We start from the raw sequence: 23335 nt of genomic DNA on the forward strand, positions 1-23335 counted from the left end.
AACACCGCCATCTACTGTCTGATCTCGGTCATTACATTTTTCCACATGGTCAAGGTCTTAATGCCATAATGGTACTGTCCAAAATACTCTGTTTTTCTCACGTTGTTATCCCTGTTTAATTGTATAGCATGCTTTAGTGTTACTGTATTGTACATGTGCTTATGTTATTCCTTCTATCCTCATATAAACTTTACTCATTGGTAATGTGGTCATTTTAGTTATTAAGAGTCAAACACAACTAAGATGATTGAGTTAATCCATAAACTGGAGTACATTTGTTTCTATAGTCTTTCTTTCCTTGATATAAAATGTATCGTTTTATGGCCTGGGATAGTTTCTATCTGATGAATGGTGAGACTGAAAACACTGTTATTTCAGTCCCTGGGAGGAGTGGGAAAACCCTCCTCTCTCCCCGCATTAAGAAGTGGTGCTTTCAAGTACACTCGCTCTTCTTGCATGCTCTCTTCTAACGCTTTCTCTTCTTCCAACATGTCACTCTTTCTCTCTTCTTGTGTACTTCACTTTTGTTATTAGCTGGCATTTCTTTTTTGGCCTTTAGCTTTTTCTTGTTGTTTCTTCCAAGTTTTTTTCCATGTCCAAGCTTTTGGTCTCCATGAATTGTCGGCAACTTTATCCATCCATCCATTTTCTTTCACTTTTTGGGGTTGGGTCGTGGTTTTGCGTCAAAAGTGGACTAGCATTTCCAGAATAAACAAGACACCTTAAGTCAACAAAATCTCTTCTTTTTCTCTCGCAGCATTAACATCACCAGACCAATTTCTGCTTAGCATTAAAGAAGTCAAATTACCAGAGCCCACAGTGTCTAATAGATTTTTTTCCCCACAAATTTGAAGAGCAAATGAATCCCTCATATTACGACAATGAAACTATATAACTTTTGACACTGTGAGCCAAAAGACGAAGAACATTTAGAAAAAGATTTTAAAAATATTTTTAAGTTGGGATATTGTTCATAGTTTAAGCTTTCCCTTTTTGTGTGAGAGTAAATAAAAGCTATTGTTGAACCAAAATTAGTGTTGTGTTTTCTTAATGTCAGTAGCTTTGAATTATGTGGTGACAGTAGTAAGTGTTATAATATCAGAATTAAAAGTCAAACATAAATTCCGAGCCTTTATTAGATGAATTGCATCAGTGCTGGCACAGAGCATCACTTTAGTCTTTGTCTCTGTGTCTAGAATTATAAGTGATTTACTTATAAAGTGCTTTTTGTAGAAGGTTTTCTTTGAAGATTTAATGAATGTAAACAAAAAGAGCAGACAAGAACATTTAATTGTCTAAATGTCATCAGAGACATAACTAACTATATACTATACACATCATGGAATCCCTTCTGGACTGAATCTGATTGGTCGAGGGTTCATATACCAGCAACACAATGACTCCAAGCATACTTCACAGCTGTGACAGCAGAGACTTTTTGACCAAGAAAATGGAATCTGAAGAACTGGAAATGATGGACTGGACAACTCAAAGTCCAGAACAGGATATTGTTGAAAAAAACATTGGGTTTTTATTGGATTTGAAGATTGATTGCACAAAAGTTACATCAAAAGCAAGTCTGTGGGAACAGCTAAAACCATCTGGAGCTCAAAAACAACAGAGACTGTTGAAAAGTCCATAAAAACAATGACAGCAAGAATGCAAGCTGTTATCAAGTCCAAAGGAGGCCGTACAAAATATGATGTTTTTTGGTTATTATGTATGAAAGGGATGATTTTGTTGTGTCAGTTTGTTATTTGGTTTTATTATTAGCCCCAAAAAGATAAAAACATTTTCAGTTTTGGACAGTTTTTGAAAATTATTCCTAATTATTTATGTGTACTTGTTTTTATGATAGGTGGTCAGATAAATTTGTTAATTTTTGAATTTTAATAAACCATGCATGACCTCAAAGATTTGAATTTAACCTAATAGTAATTAGAAACGTTTTTCTAAATTCAGTTTGAGGTACGAAAATATCAGAATATAAAATCTTGACTGAGTAAAATTGTTAGTTTTAGTTCCAGCATTATGAGCTCAAAATATGGACTTTCTGATGTTTCTTTTGTAAACGTTGGCTGATCTGAATCCTGCCATGTGTTCCGTTTTCAGCGCCAGATATTCGACGTTTTTTTCTGAAGGCTGGAAGTGTGTGCCTGATTTAGCGTACTTCTGGTTTCCGGGTCGTGGATTCTTTTAAGCCGATCACCGCTTTTTTCGTCCCTCTTCGACTCTTGCTCAGCTAAAAACTATTTGGAGCTCATAAACAAAAGAGACTGTGGAAGTCCATAAAAACAATGACAGTAAAAATGCAAGCTGTTATCAAGTCCAAAGGAGGCCATACAAAATATGTTTTTCATTATTGTGAAAATTATTATGATTTTGTAGTTTGGGTTTATTATTTGTTTTTCTTATTAGCCCCAAAAAAGATTTTAAAAAAACTTTTAGTTTGGGACATTTTTTGAAACGAGTTCTAATTTATTTTATTTTCACTTATTTATTCCAGGTGGTCAAAAATATTTTTTTATTTGTGAATTTTTATAAACCATGCATGACCTCAAACTTTGATTTTAACCTAATAGTAATTAAAAAACATTTTTCTAAATTCAAGCATCCGTTTGAGGTATGAAAATATCAGAATATAAGATCTTAACTAAGTAAAACGTTTATTTTTAGTTCCAGCTTTATGGGATCAAGATATGAACGACCTGATGTTTCTTTGCAAATATTGGCTGATCTGGATCCTGCCGTGTGTTCCTTTTTAAGGGCAGTATATTCGAAGTTTTATTCTGAAGGCCGGAAGTGTGTGCTTCATAGAGTGTTTTTGTTTCCGGGTCATGCAAGCGCTGTCTTGCCGAGCATTGTTGGCGTGTTTGGATGATCCAGGTTCTGTTTGAGCGTTCAGAGTGGACTTTTCTCATCCTTCTTCGACTCTTGGATGTTTGTCAAATGTCCGGCTTTCAGGCTCTTTCAGGTTTGTTTTCTTTCTTCTTCTCTAAACTTGTTTCCAGTAAATGTTTCTGAGAGCTGAGCCTTTAGCTACCTTTTACAGCTACATGCAGCACATTGTTAGCTTTGGCTGGATTTTTTTTTATGATGAGTGAACTCTTATTATGACGCCAGTCGGACCAATCCGTTTGAGCCACAACCTCTGCTGCTAACTGGTCTTTACTTGAGGATTTATGGTTGTTCATGGTCAGAGGTGTCAAATATTCACATTCATTACTCGGGGAGAAGTATGGATACTAGGGTTTACAAAGACTTCTGTAGAAGTTGAAGAATCAACTCAAGCTTTTTACTCAAGTAAAATTTAAAAAGTACTGGTATCAAAACTCCTTAAATATAAAAGTAAAACTAATGTAAGGGGAAAAAATGCCATTAAGGAAAAAAGCTTAGTGCAGGGGCTTACAGTGCACTACCCCACCTCCCCCAAAAATGTTTTTTTAAAGGCCATAATGACTTTAATGTTATAGTAAAATGTTAATGTTTAAAAATTTGGGGTTTCAGCTGCATTTATGCCCATTGAAAATGAACGCATTCTAGTACAATGCAAATACATTGAAGATCCATATTTGTGTAGTACCAACCTCCTCACTGGTGCTTGGTTGGGACATTTCGCTCCAGTTCTCTTGAGTCTCTGCCACGGACATCTTCGTACTAGGCTACATACGTTTATTTATTTATTTATTTTTTTTAATTATTTATTAATTAAAATTAAATGCCATTACATAAAAGCATACATGCAAACATAACGTTGACAGACTACAATAATAACTTAAAATAAACCAATGTAAACAGAGGTACAGCAGAGACTTATCCTTTATACACATAATAATACATTGAGGCTTACCAAACAAACAAACAAACAGACAAAACAAAACAATACAAAACAAAGAAACTCATTTATGAAGGACTAAAGAATTTGTTATATATTTCTAAGGTTTTTGCGCATTTTCTGTTCCAGGTTGCTAGAGCTCTAATGTAGTTATTTAATTCAATTAAAAATAGTTTGAAGAGGGGGCGGCTATTTTCAGTAAATTTCATTTTGTGGATGTGGTATTTTACAAGTATGATAAATTCAAATTGTTTGTTTTGGTGATTAAAGTTAATTACAATACTTTGTTAATTGAGGTTAATTTTTTTTAGAGGATTTTGAGCAATAAATTGATCCAATTGTTTCAAGAAATTGTAACATGGGCTGCATTCATAAAACAGATGTTATAAGTTTTCCACGTTGTTTTGGTAGAAGGTACAGTTTGGAGATTAATCGATCATTTTGGAGATCTGTAAGTTGATTTGTAAGCCTTGCCAGCAGGATAAGACTGTTCTGGAATTTGAAGGGTCGTCCTGACATGTTTATTGGTGCATTTTTTGTCTTTAATATTGATTCCATTAATTAAGAGATATTCAGATGTATTTTTTAGACCTTTCATTAGTTCCCTGATACCTTTTGGAATACTTTTGATAAAGTTACATAATTATATTCTTGAGAAGTTATAGGAAAATTAAATCTGTTAATTAAAAGCTCGTATTTCACAACTTCCCTTCCTTCCTCAAACAAGTCTTGTATATACATAACATTTTTGTCTATCCATGTTTGGTGATAGATTCATTATTCCAAATAATTGATTTGTGGGGTGAAAAGTTATGATTATGGCAGAGATTTCATGCTAGCAAGGCCTGTTGGTAGAAGGTGGACAGTTTGACAGGAAATTTGACGGCATTATAATGACATTTTAAAACAAGTTGTAACCCTCCTACCTCATTAAAAATATTGGTAGGAATAAAGTACCACAGTGAGCCCAGTCTCCTTAAGCATTCTTGAATCCATTTTATCTTGAAGGTGTTGTTTAAGTCTTCAAAGTCCAACAGTTCCAGCCCTCCAGTGTCCTTGGGTTTAGTTAATAATCCTTTTCTGATGTGATGGCAACGATTTTTCCAAACAAAGTCTGTGAAGAGTTTGTTGATATCTTTACATGTAGTGCTGCTGACCTCTAGTGGCAAGGCCGGGTGAACAAATCTGGAGACACCTTCTGCCTTGGTTAGGGGGGTCCTTCCCTATATGGAAACGTCTCTTTATAACTATAAAATAAAGATTGATTTTGTCTTTTTTAGCTCTGGAGCAAAATTAATTTTTTCTCTTTCCTTTCGGTCTTTTGTAGTATGAATCCCCAGGTATTTGACATTTTCTTTAACATCAATATCACAAATATTACTGTCATGACAATTGTATAAACACAAAATTTCACATTTGGATGTATTTCATTTTAGACTGGATGCAGCCAAAAATTTGCCGATAAGAGAGATTGCTTTTTCAACCTGATGTTTGTCGCTTAAAAAAAGAGCAGTATCATCTGCCAGCTGTGTTACTCGGATTTCCTTTTGAAAGATGTTTATACCTTGAATATTATTATCATTTTTTATGTACCTAGATAAAAATTTCCACGGCTAACAAAAATAGAAATGTCTTGAACGAAACTCAATCACACGACAAAAGCCTAATACCTCAAATAATGGCTAGAAAATTCAGTTTTGTTTTATGAAACCTTCTAACAAAATGATTATTAAAAATATAATAACACTGTAACACTTCACATCATTCCACCTTCCTAAAGCAAAGGTCAATGCCATTATTTGCTTCGGTGCCATTAAGCAGACCTGAGTCTGTCTCCTCACTCATCACTGCTGGCTGTGTCTGACTCGCCTCTCTTCATCCCCAGGCACATAAACATCCATGCTGGAGGACTGCGGGAGCAAGTTGTGGTCAAACTTAGTTGTATTGTGGTCTTACTTAGTCATATTTTAACAGCCATATATATATGTGTGTGTGTGTGTGTGTGGGTGTGTGTGTGTGTGTGTAAAATTACCATTATTCTCAGTTGAACAGATCATGTGATCCCATCCCTTTAGTATAAAGGTCTAAGTCCGGAGTGTGACTTAGACTGTTTTATAAGCTTTTAAAGTTGCAGCTGCTTCAAAAAGAAAGAAATTCTATCAAGTTTAGTTCTTAGGTAAAGTTAGAAAATTATTCACAGATTCGGCCTTTCCTCCACCTAAATAACTCAGCAGAGGATCATCACATTTACAATCACCGTACAGTTGACCGTAGGCTACAGCACGATTTTTCTTCAAACAAACCATCTCCAGGGCATGACAGATTAACCCCATAACACCTGTTGTCGCATATTTGATACATACTTTTATGATGCATCTATCTTATTAATATACTCTATAAATTACTCAAAAAAACTTCTGAATACAATCTGATAAATGATAAAACAGTGCCTATGATTTATGGTTCAAGAGTTACCAAACAATCTACAAAGAGGTGTGCATAAGGGTTATTAAATAAAATCATAATTCAGAAACTGCATTTTGTATGAGCTTGGGTTGTCTTTGTGAGATATTAAAATTAGTTTGATGATCCGAAACATTTTAGTGTGATAAATATGCAAAAGAAAATCAGTAACCACTATGATGATGATTTAGCTTTCTATGTTGCGTCATTGCAGTTTATTTTCATGCAACTCTGAGCAACAATTAAAAGGATTGTGAGATTTCTCACTCCTTATCAATCTCTACACTGGAAAACAATGCAATGAACATGTTCAGCATAGAAAGACATCCAATGAATAATCGTAAATTAATCCATTGCTGACAAATGTCAGCAAATTTTGTAGACAACATCAGTGATTCATTACAGTCCCACTCTTTAATTCTTGTCACATATTTTCATTTCTTTCAGCGTCTCCTCTTCCATCTCTGGTAGTTTTGATCTTAAAGCTTTCTGCTTTCCTCTCTGACCAGTGAGGAAACTTAGAAAGTACAATGAAAGAATCTGTGGTCAAAACAGCACAGTCAAGACCAGCTGTTTTGTGAACTTTTTAGATCAATACTTGTCTCTCAATGGAAAAAAAGGATTGATATGATGAGATGTAAGGAGTGGGGAGGGGCCTTAACAAACTAAAACTGTAATTTTTTACGTTAAGAAGTTTTGTGTTAAAATACAATCAGTTTTTCTTACAATGCGTTTCTGTATTTTAGTTTTTCCCGAAGAGGTCCAGCAACTGTCAGTGAATAAAGAGGGGGCATGCCCTGAGCAGCAGGAGAGGAGCGAGCATCTGAAAATTAAAGATGAACCTGAGGAACTGTGGAGCAATCAAGAGAGAGATCAGCTTCAAGGGCAAGAGGAGGATGATGTCAAGTTCACTTTTGTTCCTGTCCCTGTGAAGAGTGAAGATGATGAAGAGGAGCCTCAGTCTTCACAGCTTTATCAAAACCAATCCAAAGAGTCAACCAGGTACTTTGATCCAGAGAGAGATTTACAACAACATTCTGAGGTCAAGACTGAAGACTCTTCTGATCCAGAGACTGATGACAGCACTGATTGGAGGGAGCTGACAGAACACCAGTCAGGTTTAAAGCCAGTGGAACAAAGCACAAGAAAGATAGGAAAGAATAGAAAGAAATTGTATATCTGCTCAGTGTGTGGAAAAAAATTTAAGGATGGAACGGCTTTGACTAGACACATGGTTGTTCATACCAAAGAAAAACCCTTCAGCTGCTCTGTATGTGGTCAGAGATTCACCCAAAAAGGAGATTTAACTCGTCACATAAGAATTCACACAGGTGAGAAACCATTTGTCTGCTCTCTGTGTGGTCAGAGATTTACCCAAAAAGGAGATTTAACTCGTCACATGAGAATTCACACAGGTGAGAAACCATTTGCCTGCTCTCTGTGTGGTCACAGATTTACTAGAAAAGGCATTTTAACTCGTCATATGAGAATTCACACAGGAGAGAAACCATTTGTCTGCTCTGAATGTGGTCAGAGATTTTCCAGAAAAGGAGATTTAACTGCTCACCTGAGATTTCACACAGGAGAGAAACCCTTTGGCTGCAATTTGTGTGGTCAGAGATTTACACGAAATGGAGCTTTAACTAGTCACATGAGATTTCACACAGGAGAGAAACCATTTGTCTGCTCTGAGTGTGGCAAAAAATATACCAATCAAGCAGCTTTGACCAGACATATGCTAATTCATATCAGAGAAAACCCCTTCAGCCACTCTCAATGTGGTGAGAGATTTCCCAGTAAAGGCAGTATGATGAGACAAATGAAATCTGACTCAAGAGTAAAACCCTGTGTATGCTCTGACTGTGGTCAGAAATTTGCCGAAAAAAAAGGTTTAACTGTTCACATGAGAATTCACACAGGTGAGAAACCATATGTCTGCTCTGAATGTGGCAAAACATTTAACCATCAAGTAAGTTTGAACAGACATATGACTATTCATACCAGAGGAAACCCCATCAGCCACTCACAACATGGCAAGACTTTTACCCAAAAAGGAAGTGAGACTGAACACCTAAAAAATCATGAAGCAGCATCAGCAGGATTATCTTGTAGTGAAGATCCAGGTTTCAGTTCCTGATGACTCCCTTTGGGGTGTCCTGTCCTGCATGGGCGTCATTAAAATTGATCAAAAGTTGGAGCTGGAATTCTCCATATGAAATGTTTCACTTTTTATGCTGTTGATTTCAGAATGTTTTTAACTTTTTTTCTGTCAGAAACAATTCTTGTTAAAAGCTTTTGGATCAAAAAATGGAACTGCATTTTTAAAATAAAAAAACACCTTCAGGACACAAAATCTCCCTTTTTTCTCTTAGCTTTCACATCATCAGATCAACTTTTTCTTGGAGTCAGAGATGTAAAAAATACCAGAGCCTACAGTGTCAAATACACATTTTTCCATTTGTGAAATTCTGCGCCAAAAGATGAACATTTAGAAAAAGTAGAAAAATCCTTTTAAATGCAGATATCGTTCTTGGAACAGGCTCTCCCCTTTTTGACTGTAGCAAAAGCTATTGTTAAACCAAGATGAGTGTTGCGTATTAATCATGTCAATCACTTTGAATTATGTGTTAATTTAAAGTAGTAAGTGTAGTAATCTTGGAATTAAAAGTTAAACATAAATTCCCAGAAGTAATTTTATTGATAACGCTCAAATCAAAAGGGAGACATGGATCTTTTTAACCATGTGTGGCATGTTTCCTCTACCCGGAGACAATTTCTTAGCTGCTGGTACAGAGCATCACTTCAGTCTTTGTCTCTGTGTCTTAACAACAAGAATAATAAGTGATTTACTTAAAGATTGCATTCAAAAGAAGATTTTTAAAAATTAAATGAAAAGCAATAAAAAGGACAAGTAAGAGCATTTAATTGTCAACAGACATGTCATCAGAGAAATAACCAACAACCCACATACTGTAGACGTACATCGTCATCGATCTCTTCTGGACTGAATCTGATTGGTCGAGGGTTCATATACCAACAACACAAAGTCCAGATTTGGATCCTGTTGAAAGAAATTGGGATTTATTAGATTAGAAGATTGATTGGACAAAAGTTCCATCAACAGCAAGTCTGTAGGAACAGCTAAAACCTATTTGGAGCTCATAAACAACAGAGACTGTGGAAGTCCATAAAAACAATGACAGCAAGAATGCAAGCTGTTATCAAGTCTAAAGGAGGCTGTATGTAGCACCACATTATGTAACAACGTCGCATTATGTAAGCCACTAAGCAGTTAGGGTTAGGGCAAGGTAGCAGGGTATACCCTGGAGTCCACCTTATGTCCTAGGGTTAAGGTTAGGGGTTTAGTCTAGAGCCCTGAAGGGGGGTTAGGTTTGGGCATAAGTCACTAAGCGGTTAGAGTTAGGGCAAGGTAGTTGGGTAGGGCATACCTTGGAGCCCACACTAAGTTCTATGGTAAGTGTTATTACATAATGCGGTGTTATTACATAATGTGGCACTACACCGTACAAAATATGTCTATTCATTATTATGTGTGAAAAAGGGATGATTTTGATGTTTCAGTTTATTTGGTTTTATTATTAGCCCCAAAAAGATGACAGTAACACAGTAACATTTTTAGTTTTGGACATTTTTTTTAAAAGAGTTCTAATTTTTTTATGTTCACTAGTTCTTATGACAGGTGGTCCAATTAAATTGTTGATTTGTTATTTTTTATAAGCAATAGAAACCATGTATGTTGTCACAAGCTTCTGAATGTAACCTAAAAGAAATTAAAACTATTTTTCTGAACAAGATATGACAACATCTGAGTGAAATATCTCGACTATGTAAATCCTTTAGTTTTAGTGCCAGCATTATGAGCTCAGGATATGAACTATCTGATGTTTCTTTTTAAAATATAAACTGTTCTGAATCCTGCCATGTGGTCCGTTTCCAGGGCAGGATATCCTAAGTTTTATTCTGAACGCCGGAAGTGTGTTCCTGAGGTAGTGTTTTTGTTTCCGGGTCGTCAAGACTTTCCCTCCCGAGCATCGCTTGTGTGTTTGGATGATCCAGTGTTCTGTAGGAGCGTCCAGAGTGGACTTTTCTCGTCCTTCTTCGACTCTTGGATGTTTGTCAAATGTCCGGCTTTCAGGCTCTTTCAGGTTTGTTTTCTTTCTTCTTCTCTAAACTTGTTTCCAGTAAATGTTTTCGAGAGCTGAGCCTTTAGCTAACTTTTACAGCTACATGCAGCACATTATTAGCTTTGGCTAGCTTCAGATAACAATATTGCTTTGTTCCCAGGTCTGCAGAAATCGTGGCTGACTGTTGTTCGATGATAAAATGTGTGAGAGGATTTTTTATGATGAGTGAACTCTAAGATTATCACGCCAGTCAGACCTTATTCGTCTGAGCCACAACCTCTCCTGCCAACTGGTCGTTACCTGAAGATTTATTTTTGTTCACAGTTTGCTGCACAATGGTCTGGGTCTACTCAAAAAGACATTTTGGGGCTATAATCGAAGGATTACGCTTGTTGAATCATTAACGACTGCAGATGATGGATCTGACCCGCTGATTTCTCTTTCAGACTTTCTGCTGTGCTGTGAAAGTTATCTGCACGTCTCAGAATTTTTGCAGATATGCTGATGAAGATTCACAAGGCCACCATGGGCCGATGTTCCAAAGAACAGACAAGGGAAACTGTTTAAAAACACATTACAGTTTTTTTGTTTGGCTTGCCAGCTAAGGGGGGCTCTGTGTAATTTTTAGTGACACATGATAGTTTTTTTTTTTTTTTTTTAACAGATATCTGATCATTTCCTACCCCGGCCAATTGGCGATAAAAACAGATTGATAAAGAAATATTTCATGAATACTCCAAAAACTGTGGTGAGAGAAAGACACCAGAGACAAGATGACATAGGTTGAGCTGTTTTCTAGTCTTGGCCACGGAGAAACAGTGACATCAACACAGTGTGAGGTTGAAGCCAGATTTCCAATAAAGCCCAAAGTAGTTCACCCTCTTATACCTTTGGTTAGCCTTAACCTTGATTAACTCAAAGTACGATCCTGCAAACTCTGACGCACTGGAGCCAGACTGTTTCTGTCTAAGGTTCACAGGCACACAAGCTGTAAGGAAACAATCCTTGACTATAGGAACAAACAGCATCTTATCTAACTCAAGAATGTGAGTTTAGACTATAAACCCAGGAGAAGGGGCGAGATGAGTCTCCACTCTTGACAATACAGTGTGACCTGGGACCTTGATTTAGCTTGACAGAAAATCTGTGGACACACAGAAGTGCAGAAATACACGGATTTTGGTCATTTCCTTAACACAGATAGTATTTTCTTCAATTGTTGATTTAAATAAAGAGGTTTATTCAATGTATTTATGCACATCTGGTGGTAACAAGGGGTTATATGTAGTGAGCAAAGATATTTATAACTAATTCTGACATTACTCATGTTTACATCACAACCAAATATTCTGACCTTACAACAGTTGTTATTTTTGTTAAACATTTGTGTATCAAACGAAGAACAGCATGCTAAAACAACTGATATACATTTATATGTTTTCATTTTTCAATCAACTAAACAAGACTTAGCTGGCTTGTGTTAAATCAGACATGAAACCAAATGATAACAGGCTGTCATACTTAACAAGTGGAGATGTTTGGGGTCTGTTTTTTTTGTTTGTTTGTTTTTTGTGTTTTTTTTTTCATGCTGCATAAGTCAGAAATAAAGAGAGCTGATGTTTTACACAAAGATTAGAAATATACACTGATAAGTCATATCAGAAATTGGTAAAAAAAAAAAAAAAATGTTAAGTACACTGTGGTAGAGCAATTTCAATATTCATCTCAGCATAGAAGAACACATCCAATGAATAATCATAAATTAAATCCATTGTTTACAAATGTCCGCAAATTTTGTTGACAAGGCCAGCAATTCATTGCATTTCTGCTCTTTAATTCTTGTCACATTCCTCTTTTTCTATCAGCTTCTCGTCCTCCATCTCTAGTGGTTTTTATCAGTTTGAGATTTGGCCAAAAAAATGTAAAGCCTACCATCCTGTTGTTTCTGCTTTGCTCTGTGATCAAAGAGGAAGCTAACAGTACAATGACAGAATCAGTGGTCAAAGAGCAGCTGTTTTTGTGATCTGTAGGTATTAAAATTATGTTCAGACTTCGCTCTAGATGAAAAACAATTTGATACTTTTTTGTAATGAAATGTTAGGGGTATGGAGGCCCTGGGAAACAAAAAAATATAACTTGTAGAAGATATGTGTTATTAAAATCAGTTTCCCTTACTATGTGCTTCTGTATTTTAGTTTTTCCAGTGGAGGTCCAGCAGCTTTCAGTGAACAAAGAAGATGTTTGCCCTGAGCAGCAGGAGGAGAGCTCCAGTGTAAACCAGGAGATTGGAGAGCCTCTGCAAATAAAAGATGAACCTGAGGAACTGTGGAGCCATCAAGAGGGAGAGCAGCTTGGTGGTGAAGAGGAGCATAACATAATCAAGTTCACTTTAGTTCCTGTCCCTATGAAGTGTGACATCGATGAAGAGAAACCTCAATCCTTACAGCTTCATCACAAACAAACCAAACAGATAGAACCAGGAGCAGATGGATCTGACTGTGGAGGACCAGGAGCATCTACATACAGTGATCCAGAGAGAGCTTTACAACCAGAGATTGAGGTCAAGATTGAAGACCTTTCTGAAGCTGAGACTGATGACAGCACTGATTGGAGGGAGATGACAGAACAGCAGTCAGGTTTAATGTCAGTGGGAAAAAGCACGAGAAAGAGGGCAACAGTTGAGAAGACACTGCATCAATGCTCAGTGTGTGGTGGAAGATTTAAGACTAAACGCAATTTGCATAATCACAGGGTAGTTCATACCAAAGAAAAACCCTATAGCTGCTCTGAGTGTGGTCAGAGATTTACCCAAAAAGGAACTATGATTGTACACATGAGGACTCACAAAGGAGTGAAACCGTTTAGCTGTTCTGAGTGCGGTAAGAGATTTACCAAGAAAGGTAATATGAACACACACATGAGAACTCACAAAGAAGTGGAAACCTTCAGCTGCTCTATGTGTGATCAGAGTTTTACCCAAAAAGGACATTTAACTGGTCACATGAGAATTCACACAAGAGATAAACTATTTGTCTGTTCTCCATCTGGCTATAGATTTCAAAATAAAATAATTTTGAATGATCACAAGATATTTCATACCAGAGAAAAACCCTTCTGCTGCTCTGAGTGTGGTCAGACATTTGCCCAAAAAATAAGATTAACTGAGCATATGAGAAGTCATACAGGAGAGAAACCATTCAGCTGCTCTGAGTGTGGTCAGAGATTTGCCAAAAAAATGAGATTAACTGTTCACATGAGAATTCACACAGGAGAGAAACGATTTGTCTGCTCTGTGTGTGGTCAGAGATTTAGAGAAAAAACAAGTTTAAATGTTCACATGAGAATTCACACAGGTATAAAACCATTTGTCTGCACTGAGTGTGGTCAGAGATATACCCAAAAAGGACATCTGGCCTCACACATGATGGTTCACACAGGTGAAAAACCATTTGTCTGCTCTGTGTGTGGTGAGAGATTTACCCAAAAAGGAAGATTAGCTGGTCACATGATAATTCACACAGGTGAGAAACCATTTGTCTGCTCTCAGTGTGGTCAGAGATTTACCCGAAAAGGAAGATTAACTAGTCACATGAGAAGTCACGCAGGTGGAAAACCGTTTGTCTGCTCTGATTGTGGTCAGGGATTTACCCGAAAAGCAAGATTAAATGTTCACATGATGGTTCACACAGGTGAAAAAAGTTTTTCTGTTCTGAGTGTGGACAGGGATTTACCTGAAAAGCAAGATTAAATGTTCACATGAGAATTCACGCAGGTGAAAACAGTTTGTCTGCTCTGAGTGTGGCAAAAGATTTACCCTCCAAGTAACTTTGACCAGACATATGCTAACTCATATCAGAGAAAACCCCTTCAGCTGCTCTCAGTGTGGTCAGCCACTTACAGAAAAAGGAAATGTGGCTATATGCAACCCTGCAACTCACACTTCTGGCCCCTGGATTGTAAACTTTAAAGGTTTTCTTTTGAACTGTTAATGCCTTCTCCCTCTGGACACACACAGCAAGAACCAGATGTTGCTTATACATACCTGAGTACATGTCCTGCTTGACTGGAGGAGTTTGGACCAAAGATCTCAAAAATGCTTTAAACATACAGTAAATGTAGAAAGGCTCCCTGTGTGTGTGACGTCACCACCCCCTCCCTTCCTGTGTTCATCCCTGTCTCACTCAGAGCAGACGAAGCAGTGAGACGTTCAGAATTAGATGCTTGCCCTGTTACTGTGTTGAATGGTGAAGTGTGCGCCCATATGAATTGAGTAATAAGTGATTTAAGATAGTTTCTGTGTTTATTATGCTTAATGTGAAGAAGTAAAGAACTTGCCACCAGCGGTTAGCATCCACACTTAGCATTAACTGTTAGCACGCTAGCTAATAGAAGAGCAAGTAAACACATTTATGTCACTTATATGTTTACCTAACATTGCTAACATACACACCCTTATTTGTCTTAGTTATGTTGATATTCTCAGTGTATGTTTTGTTATTAGGAGTGTTATTTGGGTTCTCCATGCTATGCTAGCATATCGAGTTAGTGAGACAGCAACAGTGTCTGATTTATGTTTTATTATTTTACAGACCACACCCTCAGACTTCTGAATCCACCCTCAAATGCAACTTTCATACACAACTGTATAAAGTGAAGTGGAATTAAAGAAGTAAACTCAAGAAGGAAACTGCTCAAGAGTGTTCTTATCGACACACCCTTACCAGCATCCATCACATCAAAGTCAGCATTGCAGTCCTTACCTGTTCCTTAACAATACATTTGTTCAATTAAACATTTTCATTTTTGGATGAGATATAAGTAAATGGAGCACAACGGTATATTTCTTCCTCTGATAATCCTTATAATAGCTTACTCAAAATCTTCCATGGACCAACATGTCTACTGTGTTCTCGGTCATCACACATTTCCACGCAGGCAACCTCTTAATGTCATAATGTTATGGTCCAAAATACTTTCTAGGTTTTAATCAGGTTGTTATCCCAGTTTAATTGTAAAGCATGCAGTTTGCTGCTCTAGTATTATGGTATTGTATAGGCGCTTATGCTATTCTTTATCCTCATATAAACTTTACTCATTGGTAATGTGGTCATTTTAGTTATTAAGAGTCAAACACAACTAAGATGATTGAGTTAATCCATAAACTGAAGTACACTGGTTTCTGTTAAGTCTTCTTTCTTTCCTTGATATAAAATGTATCTTTTTATGGCCTGGGATAGTTTCTATCAGATGAAGGGTGAGATTAAACACACCATTATTTCAGTCCCTAAGAACCCGCCAAAATACCAGAACCTATGGTGTCAGATTCTTTTCCGCAAATTTGACGAGCAAATGAATCCTTCATGTTAGAACAACGAAATGATAGAAGTTTTGACACTGTGAGCCAAAAGCAGAGAACATTTAGAAAAAGATTTTTAAGATTTTAAAAATCGTTATACATTCAGTAATTATTCATGGATCAAGCTCTCCCCTTTTTGGTCAAATCAAGAGGGAGAGGTGGGTCTGACTGATCATGTGTGGCATGTTTCCTCTACCTGGAGACAATTTCTTAGGTGCTGGTACAGAGCATCACTTCAGTTGTTTTCTCTGTGTCTTAATAACAAGAATAAGTCATTAACTTATAGAGTCCTTTTTATAGAAGATTTTAAACAATCTTTAATGAATGAAAATAAAAAGAACAGAGAAATCAGAGCATTTAATGGTCTACAAACATGTCACCAGAGAAATCACTAACAACTACACATACTATATACAACAATGAATCTCTTCTGGACTGAATCTGATTGGTCGAGGGTTCATATACCAACAACACAATGACTCCAAGCATACTTCACTGTGACCACAGAGACTGTTTGACCAAGAGAGAGGAATCTGAAGTACTGGAACTGATGGACTGGTCAAGTCAAAGTCTAGATTTGGATCCTACTGAGCAAATTTGGGATTTTTTAGACTTAAAGATTGATCAAACAGAAATTTAATCAAAATAGACCTGCATTGTCAGAATAAACAAGACACCTCCAGGACACAAAATCTCACTTTTTTTTTCACTCAGCCTTCACCTCACCTGACCAACGTCTGCTTAGAGTCACAGACGTAATAAAAAAAATCCAGTTTATCAAAAGCAAGGCTGTGGAAACAGCGAGGTATGACACCAGAATGTAAAATCTTGACAAAGTAAAATTTTTGGTTTTAATTCCTGCATTATGAGCTCAAGATATAAAATTATCTAAAGTTTGCTAATCCGAATCCTGCCATGTATTCCGTTTTCAGACCCAGATATTCGAAGCTTTATTCTGAAGGCCGGAAATGTGTGCCTGAGGTCGCGTTTTTGTTTCCGGGTCATGAAGACATTTCCTGTCGATCACTGTTGGCGTGTTTGGATGATCCAGTGTTCTTTTTGAGCGTTCAAACTAGACTTTTCTCGTCCTTCTTCGGCTCTTGGATGTTTGTCAAATGTCCGGCTTTCAGGCTCTTTCAGGTTTGTTTTCTTTCTTCTTCTCTAAACTTGTTTCCAGTAAATGTTTCTGAGAGCTGCTAACTTTGCAGCTACACGTAGCACTATTGTTAGCTTTGGCTAGCTCCAGATAACAATATTTCTTTGTTCCCAGGTCTGCAGAAATCGTTGCTGACTGTTGTTCGATGATTAAATGTGTGAGAGGATTTTTTTATGATGAGTGAACTCTAAAATTATGACGCCAGTCGGACCTGGCGACCGGCGTCCTGTCTGGCAGCGGCTGCACCGGCTCCTGATTCACGTACTGTAAACTTGCAGTTTGGTGGTCGCAAACGGGTATACGAACGCAAGTCTTTACCCGATTTATATTTGTCCAGCAGTAGAGGCACTGTAGACATGACTACACCGGAGGGTCCACGCACCCTCGGACTGTTGCGTCGTGAGGACCGAGCGGCCCGCGGAGCAGCGGGGCCGCCTTGTAGCACTCGCCGCTATGTGGACTTTGCAACCAGGGGGAGGAATACACTGGACCTGGCCTATAGTAACATCAAAGAGGCCTTTAGAGCAGCACCTTGCCCCCACTTTGGCTCCTTGGATCATCTCTCTGTCATGCTTATTGCATCTTATAAGCCCCTGCCGATCAGAGAGAGGCCTTCTGTGAAGCAGGTTAGAGTTTGGTCTGAGGGAGCCATGGAAGCACTGCAGGACTGCTTCAAATGTAAGGACTGGAGACATGTTCAGAACAGCTGCAACATACCACCAGAACATCAGTGTGGATGAATATGCCGTGTAAGCGACAGGACACATTCGAAAGTGCATGGAGGATGTCCGTGTCATCAGAAACATCACCACCGGGGCCAACCACAAACCATGGATGACTGGGGAGGTGTGTGCCATGCTGAAAGAGCAGAATGCAGCTTTCAAATCTGGGGACATGGTGGCCCTGAGAACAGCTAGAGCCAATCTTAATCGTGCCATAAGGAAAGCAAAGTGAGCCCACTGCCTGAAAATTCAGGCGCTCCTCCATGATCCTAACAGCACAAGGAATATGTGGCGAGGTATCCAGGAAGTTACAAACTACAAGGCAGCCCAAGCACCTTGTAAGGATGACACTGACTTCCTCAACAAGTTCAACGAACATTTTGGCAGGTTTGATGCACTGAACACCACCCCAGCGAGGAAGGCTACTCCACACCCGGATGAAGAAGCATTGAATCTGGTAACATCCGATATCCGTAAGACCCTGAAATACATCAACATTCGTAAGGCAATTAGCCGGGGTTCTGACAGACATTTTTAACACCTCCGTGAGCCAAGCCATCATACCATCACGCTTCAACAAGGCCTCCATCATGCCAGTGCCTAAAAAACCCTCAGTTACCAGCCTGAACGACTACTGCCCTGTTGCACTCACCCCGATCATAATGAAGTGCTTTGAGAGACTTGTAAAGCAACACATAGTCTCTAACGCACACACACAGACACACACACTTTTGACCCACTTCATTTTGCTTACCGCTCCAATCGCTCTACAGAGGATGCAATCTCCTCTGTATTACATCTGAGCATGCAACACCTGGAGGAGAGAAATGCCCATGTGCGTATGCTGTTTTTGGATTTCAGCTTAGCATTCAACATGATCATTCCCCAGTGTCTAATAAGCAAACAGGTACCCCTGGGCTTCAACACCACACTATGTAACTGGCTCCTGGAAGTCCTACCAGTCTCCAGTCACAATTATAGCAAAACATTGGTATCAGCTGTTGCAAAACATAGTTTGATCTGCTTAAAACTGAATACATTTAAACTTAGTGCTGGCTTACATTCAAACAGATAGCAGCAACAAAAGTATCCATTCATCCATCCTACTGTACCGTTTTTAAGTGCACTTTGTCTTAGTAATTAATAGCTATAGGTAACATGTTGTTATTAAGTCCTAGCCTCAAATGTGCCACTTAATTTTTTGTTTTGATTGGAAGATATCTCACTTTGAACACTGAGCTGGCTTACTGCCCTCAGCCTCAGTTTTGTTTACCTTAGCAACAGGCAGTCTGGTCTGTACCCCACTCCTGAAATATGAAGACTGTCCACTGCAAGGGTTGTTTAACCCTTTCTCGCACAAAAAGAGAGGTCACTAACCTTGAAGAAGACATCCGGAGGCTTTCTGAGGAGCTGCAGAGGAAGGAGACTTTGCTGTCAAGCTACATCAATATGGCAGTATCTGAATCCAAGAGGCTCCTGGCTATCCACGCTGAAATTTTGGACACCATGCTGTGGGATCCTGTGCACCTTCTTCCTGCTCAGCTCCTAACCACTGTGAGTCCCTGATGGAGGTGGTGGTCTGGAGATGAAAAACCAGAGGAAACAGTTTTCTCCCCCACCGCTCCTCCTTAGCAACCAATACACAGCGCTACAGGAAGACGCCTGGGGAGATCCAGTTGAGGCTGGACTAAATAGTGACGCTGCAGCCTGCCCTTCTGGGTCTGCACATTGTAGCTCAGATATGGCCGACGCTGCTGCTGCCTCTGATCCAACTGCCCCGGGGTTGTAACCACCTCCTCAGTTACTGCCTCTACCCCCTCCCCACCTGGTGCTGCCTGCGCTCCATCCCCCGTGATCCCGCTGTCACCTGCCGCCCCGGCTGCTGTCTACTCTGCGCCCACTGTTTCCCCTGCCGCTGACCGGGTGGTGATCTGGTCGACTGAGGGACACCGCAGCACCGCAGAGACTCACCTCCTCCCATTGCTGGAGGCTGCTGATGGAAGCTGTCAACAGATACTCTGGTGGGATCGCTCACCTGGAGTCTACACAGGAAGGATCATCCCCCTCACAGCACTTATCTGCCCAGACCGCCTCTCCTTATCTGGACAACAACGATGACATTTTGAATAAACAAGAATTTTCAGCGCTCACAGTTGTCTCCACTCACGCACTATTGGAGCTCATAAAAAACAGGCGCCTCACCGGGGAAATGGCCAAACACCTGTGTCCTCTCCATCAGTCAGCTCCTCCATCTACCCTCATCATTGGGGATTCAATAATGAGGTACATACATATCAGGGGGGCGGTCATGCTGTCATTCCCTGGTACCAACATAATGGACATTGCAGAGAAAAATCCCAACATCAGGAAATCCTAGCCGGAGGTCAACAGTCTCATCATCCATCTAAGTACCAGCAACAATTTGAAACAGCAATCTGAAAATGTAAAGCTTTCTGCTTTGCCCTGTGACCAATGAGGAAACTTGCAAAGTACAATGACAGAATTAGTGGTCAAAACAGCACGGTCAAGACCAGCTGTTTTGTGAACTATTGAAATAAAGACGTGTCTCTCAGTGGAAAATAATATCGATTGATATAATGAGATGTAAGGGGTGGGGAGGGGCCTTGACATACTTAAATATTATTTACTACTAGTTTTTCTGACTGTGTGTTTCTGTATTTTAGTTTATCCTGATGACATCCAGCAGCTGTCTGTGAATAAAGAAGCGGCATGCCCTGAGCAGCAGGAGATGAGCGAGCATCTGAAAATTAAAGAGGAACCTGAGGAACTGTGGAGCAATCAAGAGACAGATCAGCTTCAAGGGCAAGAGGAGGATATCACCAAGTTCACTTTTGTTCCTGTCCCTGTGAAGAGTGAAGATGATGAAGAGGAACCTCAGCCCACACCGCATTATCATAAACAAACCAAAGAGTCAGCCAGGTACTTTGATCCAGAGAGAGATTTACAACAACATTCTGAGGTTAAGACTGAAGACTCTTCTGATCCAGAGACTGATGACAGCGCTGATTGGAGGGAGATGACAGAGCAACCATCAGGTTTAAAGTCAGCCAGTGAAAGCACAAAAAGGAGAGCAAAGATTCCAACTAAAGTGTTTATTGACTCAGAGAGTGTAAAAAGATTTAAGGGTGAAAAGGTTTTGATTAGAAGCATGGTTGTTCATACCAAAGAGAAACCGTTCAGCTGCTCTGTGTGTGGTCAGAAATGTACATCAAAAGGAACTATGACCGCGCACATGAGAATTCACACAGGTGAAAAACCATTTGTCTGTTCTGTGTGCGGACAGAGATTTACCCAAAGAGGAGCTTTAACTGTTCACATGAGAATTCACTCAAAAGATAAACCATTTTTCTGCTCTGTGTGTGGTCAGGGATTTACCCAAAAAGGACATTTAACTCGTCACATGAGTTCTCACACAAGAGATAAACCATTTTTCTGCTCTGATTGTGGTCAAAGATTTACCCAAAAAGGACATTTAACTGATCACATGAGAATTCACACAGGAGAGAAACCATTCAGCTGCTCTGATTGTGGTCAGAGATTTACCCTAAAAGGACATTTAACTGTTCACATGAGAATGCACACAGGTGAGAAACCATTTGTCTGCACTCAGTGTGATCAAAGATTTTCCAGAAAAGGACATTTAACTGATCACATGAGAATTCACACAGGAGAGAAACCATTTGTCTGCTCTCAGTGTGATCAAAGATTTTACCGAAAAGGACATTTAACTGTTCACATGAGAATTCACACAGGTGAGAAACCATTTGTCTGCACTGAGTGTGGCAAAACATTTGCCCATCAAGTGACTTTGACCAGACATATGCCAATTCATACCAGAGAAAAACCCTTCAGTAGCTCTCAGTGTGATGAGAGAATTACCGAAAAATGAAATTTAACTGAACGTTAAAAAAAAACGTTAGCAGCATCAGCAGGATTATTTTGTAGTGCATTCCCAGGGTTCAGTTCCTTCTGAGATAAAGCAGGTCCCTTCGGACAAATCCTCCCTCATACTGCTGATATCTGATTGGTTGTCTCTTATCAAGATTACAGCACTGCTGACAGACATCTCTTAGCAAAAGTTGTTTGTCAGCAGTGCTGAAACCTACACGTCACTCTTTTATCCTTCTTGTTTACTTATTGCTGTAACTTGGCATTTCAGTTCTTGCCGTTAGCTTTTTCTTTAAGCTTCTTCCAAGTTTTTCACTGTGTCCGAGCTTTTGGTCTTTGTGAATCTTCATCAAGTTTATTTAGCTCCAGTGTATTTTTCTAGTTGTTTTTGTATTATTTTGGCTTCATCACAACAGTCCAAAGTCTTTTTAATACCTTTTTATAACCTTATCTGAATCCTGCACGCCCAGACTTCACAGCTTAATTTACCTGCCTTTTTAGTTTTTCCAATAACCCACTGATGTGGTGTTGGTTGACCAGTGACATTATTTTTGATGGTTATTTGGGCCAATTAGAGACATTTGGGCGATTATTTTGAACTGGATGAGTTGGCCCGAATCAGTGGAGACATTGATTACCAAGTTAGACCGTCATCAGGAGGGTTCCACTTTGGAAACGCTCAGCTTCCAAGACAGGGTCAAACATTTTCCTCTGTTTTCTAACGTTCCACCTTCAGGACTCCATCTCTCTTCAGCAAAGGAGGCGATCCTGGTCTAATTCCTCCTGAATGGGTTGATGTGTTTCACTTGGGTTCCATAAAAACCTTCAATCAGTTCAGACCTATTTTCTGTTAAAAATCATTAAGTAAGTCTGAACTGTTTTTAAAAATCTCTTCCCATATTTTTCTGTTAAATATTTTCCCTCAGTTGATCAGATTATTATCATCTCTTATTTAGCCATTTTTGTTTTTCCTACATTGTAATTCATATTATTAAGTGATTGAAACTTTGTAATGCTGCTATTCATAATAAAGCTTCAAAATGTAAGTCATTTGTCCAGAAAGCATTATTTCGGGAAGGTTGTCACTGAAACAAGAATTCACAACTGAAGGTACAAGACTGATTGAGATTGATGGTTAAATGTGCCTATTCCCTATTTCAGTCTCACATTGTTGGGTGGTGCCCTTATTAACGAGTGCAATTAAATTTCATATCACCACAATCTGATCCAACATGGTCCAGAGAACATCATTATTGTTTTCCCTGTGAAAAGTGGTGACTTTTTCATAGTAATAAGAAATGTCATATTGTTGATAGAGCATCCTGACTGTGATAAAACACTCAGCTGGAATTCTCTCTTTGAAGATGCACAAAACCCCAGAGAGAGAGAGAGAGAACATTTTCATATGATCTGTTTCATTTTTGATGTTGTTAATTTCAGAATGTTTTATACAGTTATTCTGTCAGAAACAGTGCTTTTTACATCTTTTCGGTCAAAAATGGACCTGTATTGTCAGAATAAATAACCTTGAGGACACAAAATCTCACGTTTTTCTCTGCTCCAAGGGATAAAGAACATTTAGAAAAAGCTAATTTTGGACAAAGATGAGTGTTAGGTAATATTAATTTTTTCAATAGCGCTTCATTCTATGGTAATTCAAAGTAGTAAGTGTTGTCATCTTAGAATTAACAGTAAAACATAAATTCCCAGTGTTTCTTCAAGGAATTGTATCAGTCACTCTCAAATCAA

The 23335-nt window shown here is 38.7% G+C and overlaps 3 protein-coding genes across 3 annotated transcripts; all 3 read left to right on the plus strand.

Annotated features, from left to right (window-relative positions):
- The first annotated feature begins 2849 nt into the window (after window positions 1–2849).
- Window positions 2850–8637, plus strand: LOC121524116 (zinc finger protein 501-like). The gene is made up of 2 exons (XM_041809328.1): window positions 2850–2974; window positions 7045–8637. Exons 1-2 carry the CDS (start codon window positions 2878–2880, stop codon window positions 8433–8435), a joined length of 1488 nt encoding a protein of 495 aa, XP_041665262.1. The 5' UTR covers window positions 2850–2877; the 3' UTR covers window positions 8436–8637.
- Window positions 8638–10348: 1711 nt separating this feature from the next.
- Window positions 10349–15066, plus strand: LOC121523746 (gastrula zinc finger protein XlCGF57.1-like). Its single transcript, XM_041808766.1, has 2 exons — window positions 10349–10464; window positions 12639–15066. Exons 1-2 carry the CDS (start codon window positions 10440–10442, stop codon window positions 14189–14191), a joined length of 1578 nt encoding a protein of 525 aa, XP_041664700.1. The 5' UTR covers window positions 10349–10439; the 3' UTR covers window positions 14192–15066.
- Window positions 15067–16805: 1739 nt separating this feature from the next.
- On the plus strand, window positions 16806–22581 carry LOC121523748 (gastrula zinc finger protein XlCGF57.1-like). Its single transcript, XM_041808768.1, has 2 exons — window positions 16806–16939; window positions 20362–22581. Exons 1-2 carry the CDS (start codon window positions 16915–16917, stop codon window positions 21585–21587), a joined length of 1251 nt encoding a protein of 416 aa, XP_041664702.1. The 5' UTR covers window positions 16806–16914; the 3' UTR covers window positions 21588–22581.
- Window positions 22582–23335: the final 754 nt, after the last annotated feature.

Source organism: Cheilinus undulatus, linkage group 16, assembly GCF_018320785.1.
Source record: "Cheilinus undulatus linkage group 16, ASM1832078v1, whole genome shotgun sequence".
NCBI classification, from domain to species: Eukaryota; Metazoa; Chordata; class Actinopteri; order Labriformes; family Labridae; genus Cheilinus; species Cheilinus undulatus.

Bases quoted from the DNA above. Each gene is read 5' to 3' on its own strand.
- LOC121523746 (XM_041808766.1), top strand. From the start codon at position 10,440: ATGTCCGGCTTTCAGGCTCTTTCAG. The intron at 10,465-12,638 runs GTTTGTTTTCTT...TCTGTATTTTAG, and splicing joins CGGCTTTCAGGCTCTTTCAG to TTTTTCCAGTGGAGGTCCAG.
- LOC121523748 (XM_041808768.1), top strand. From the start codon at position 16,915: ATGTCCGGCTTTCAGGCTCTTTCAG. The intron at 16,940-20,361 runs GTTTGTTTTCTT...TCTGTATTTTAG, and splicing joins CGGCTTTCAGGCTCTTTCAG to TTTATCCTGATGACATCCAG.
- LOC121524116 (XM_041809328.1), top strand. From the start codon at position 2,878: ATGATCCAGGTTCTGTTTGAGCGTTCAGAGTGGACTTTTCTCATCCTT. The intron at 2,975-7,044 runs GTTTGTTTTCTT...TCTGTATTTTAG, and splicing joins CGGCTTTCAGGCTCTTTCAG to TTTTTCCCGAAGAGGTCCAG.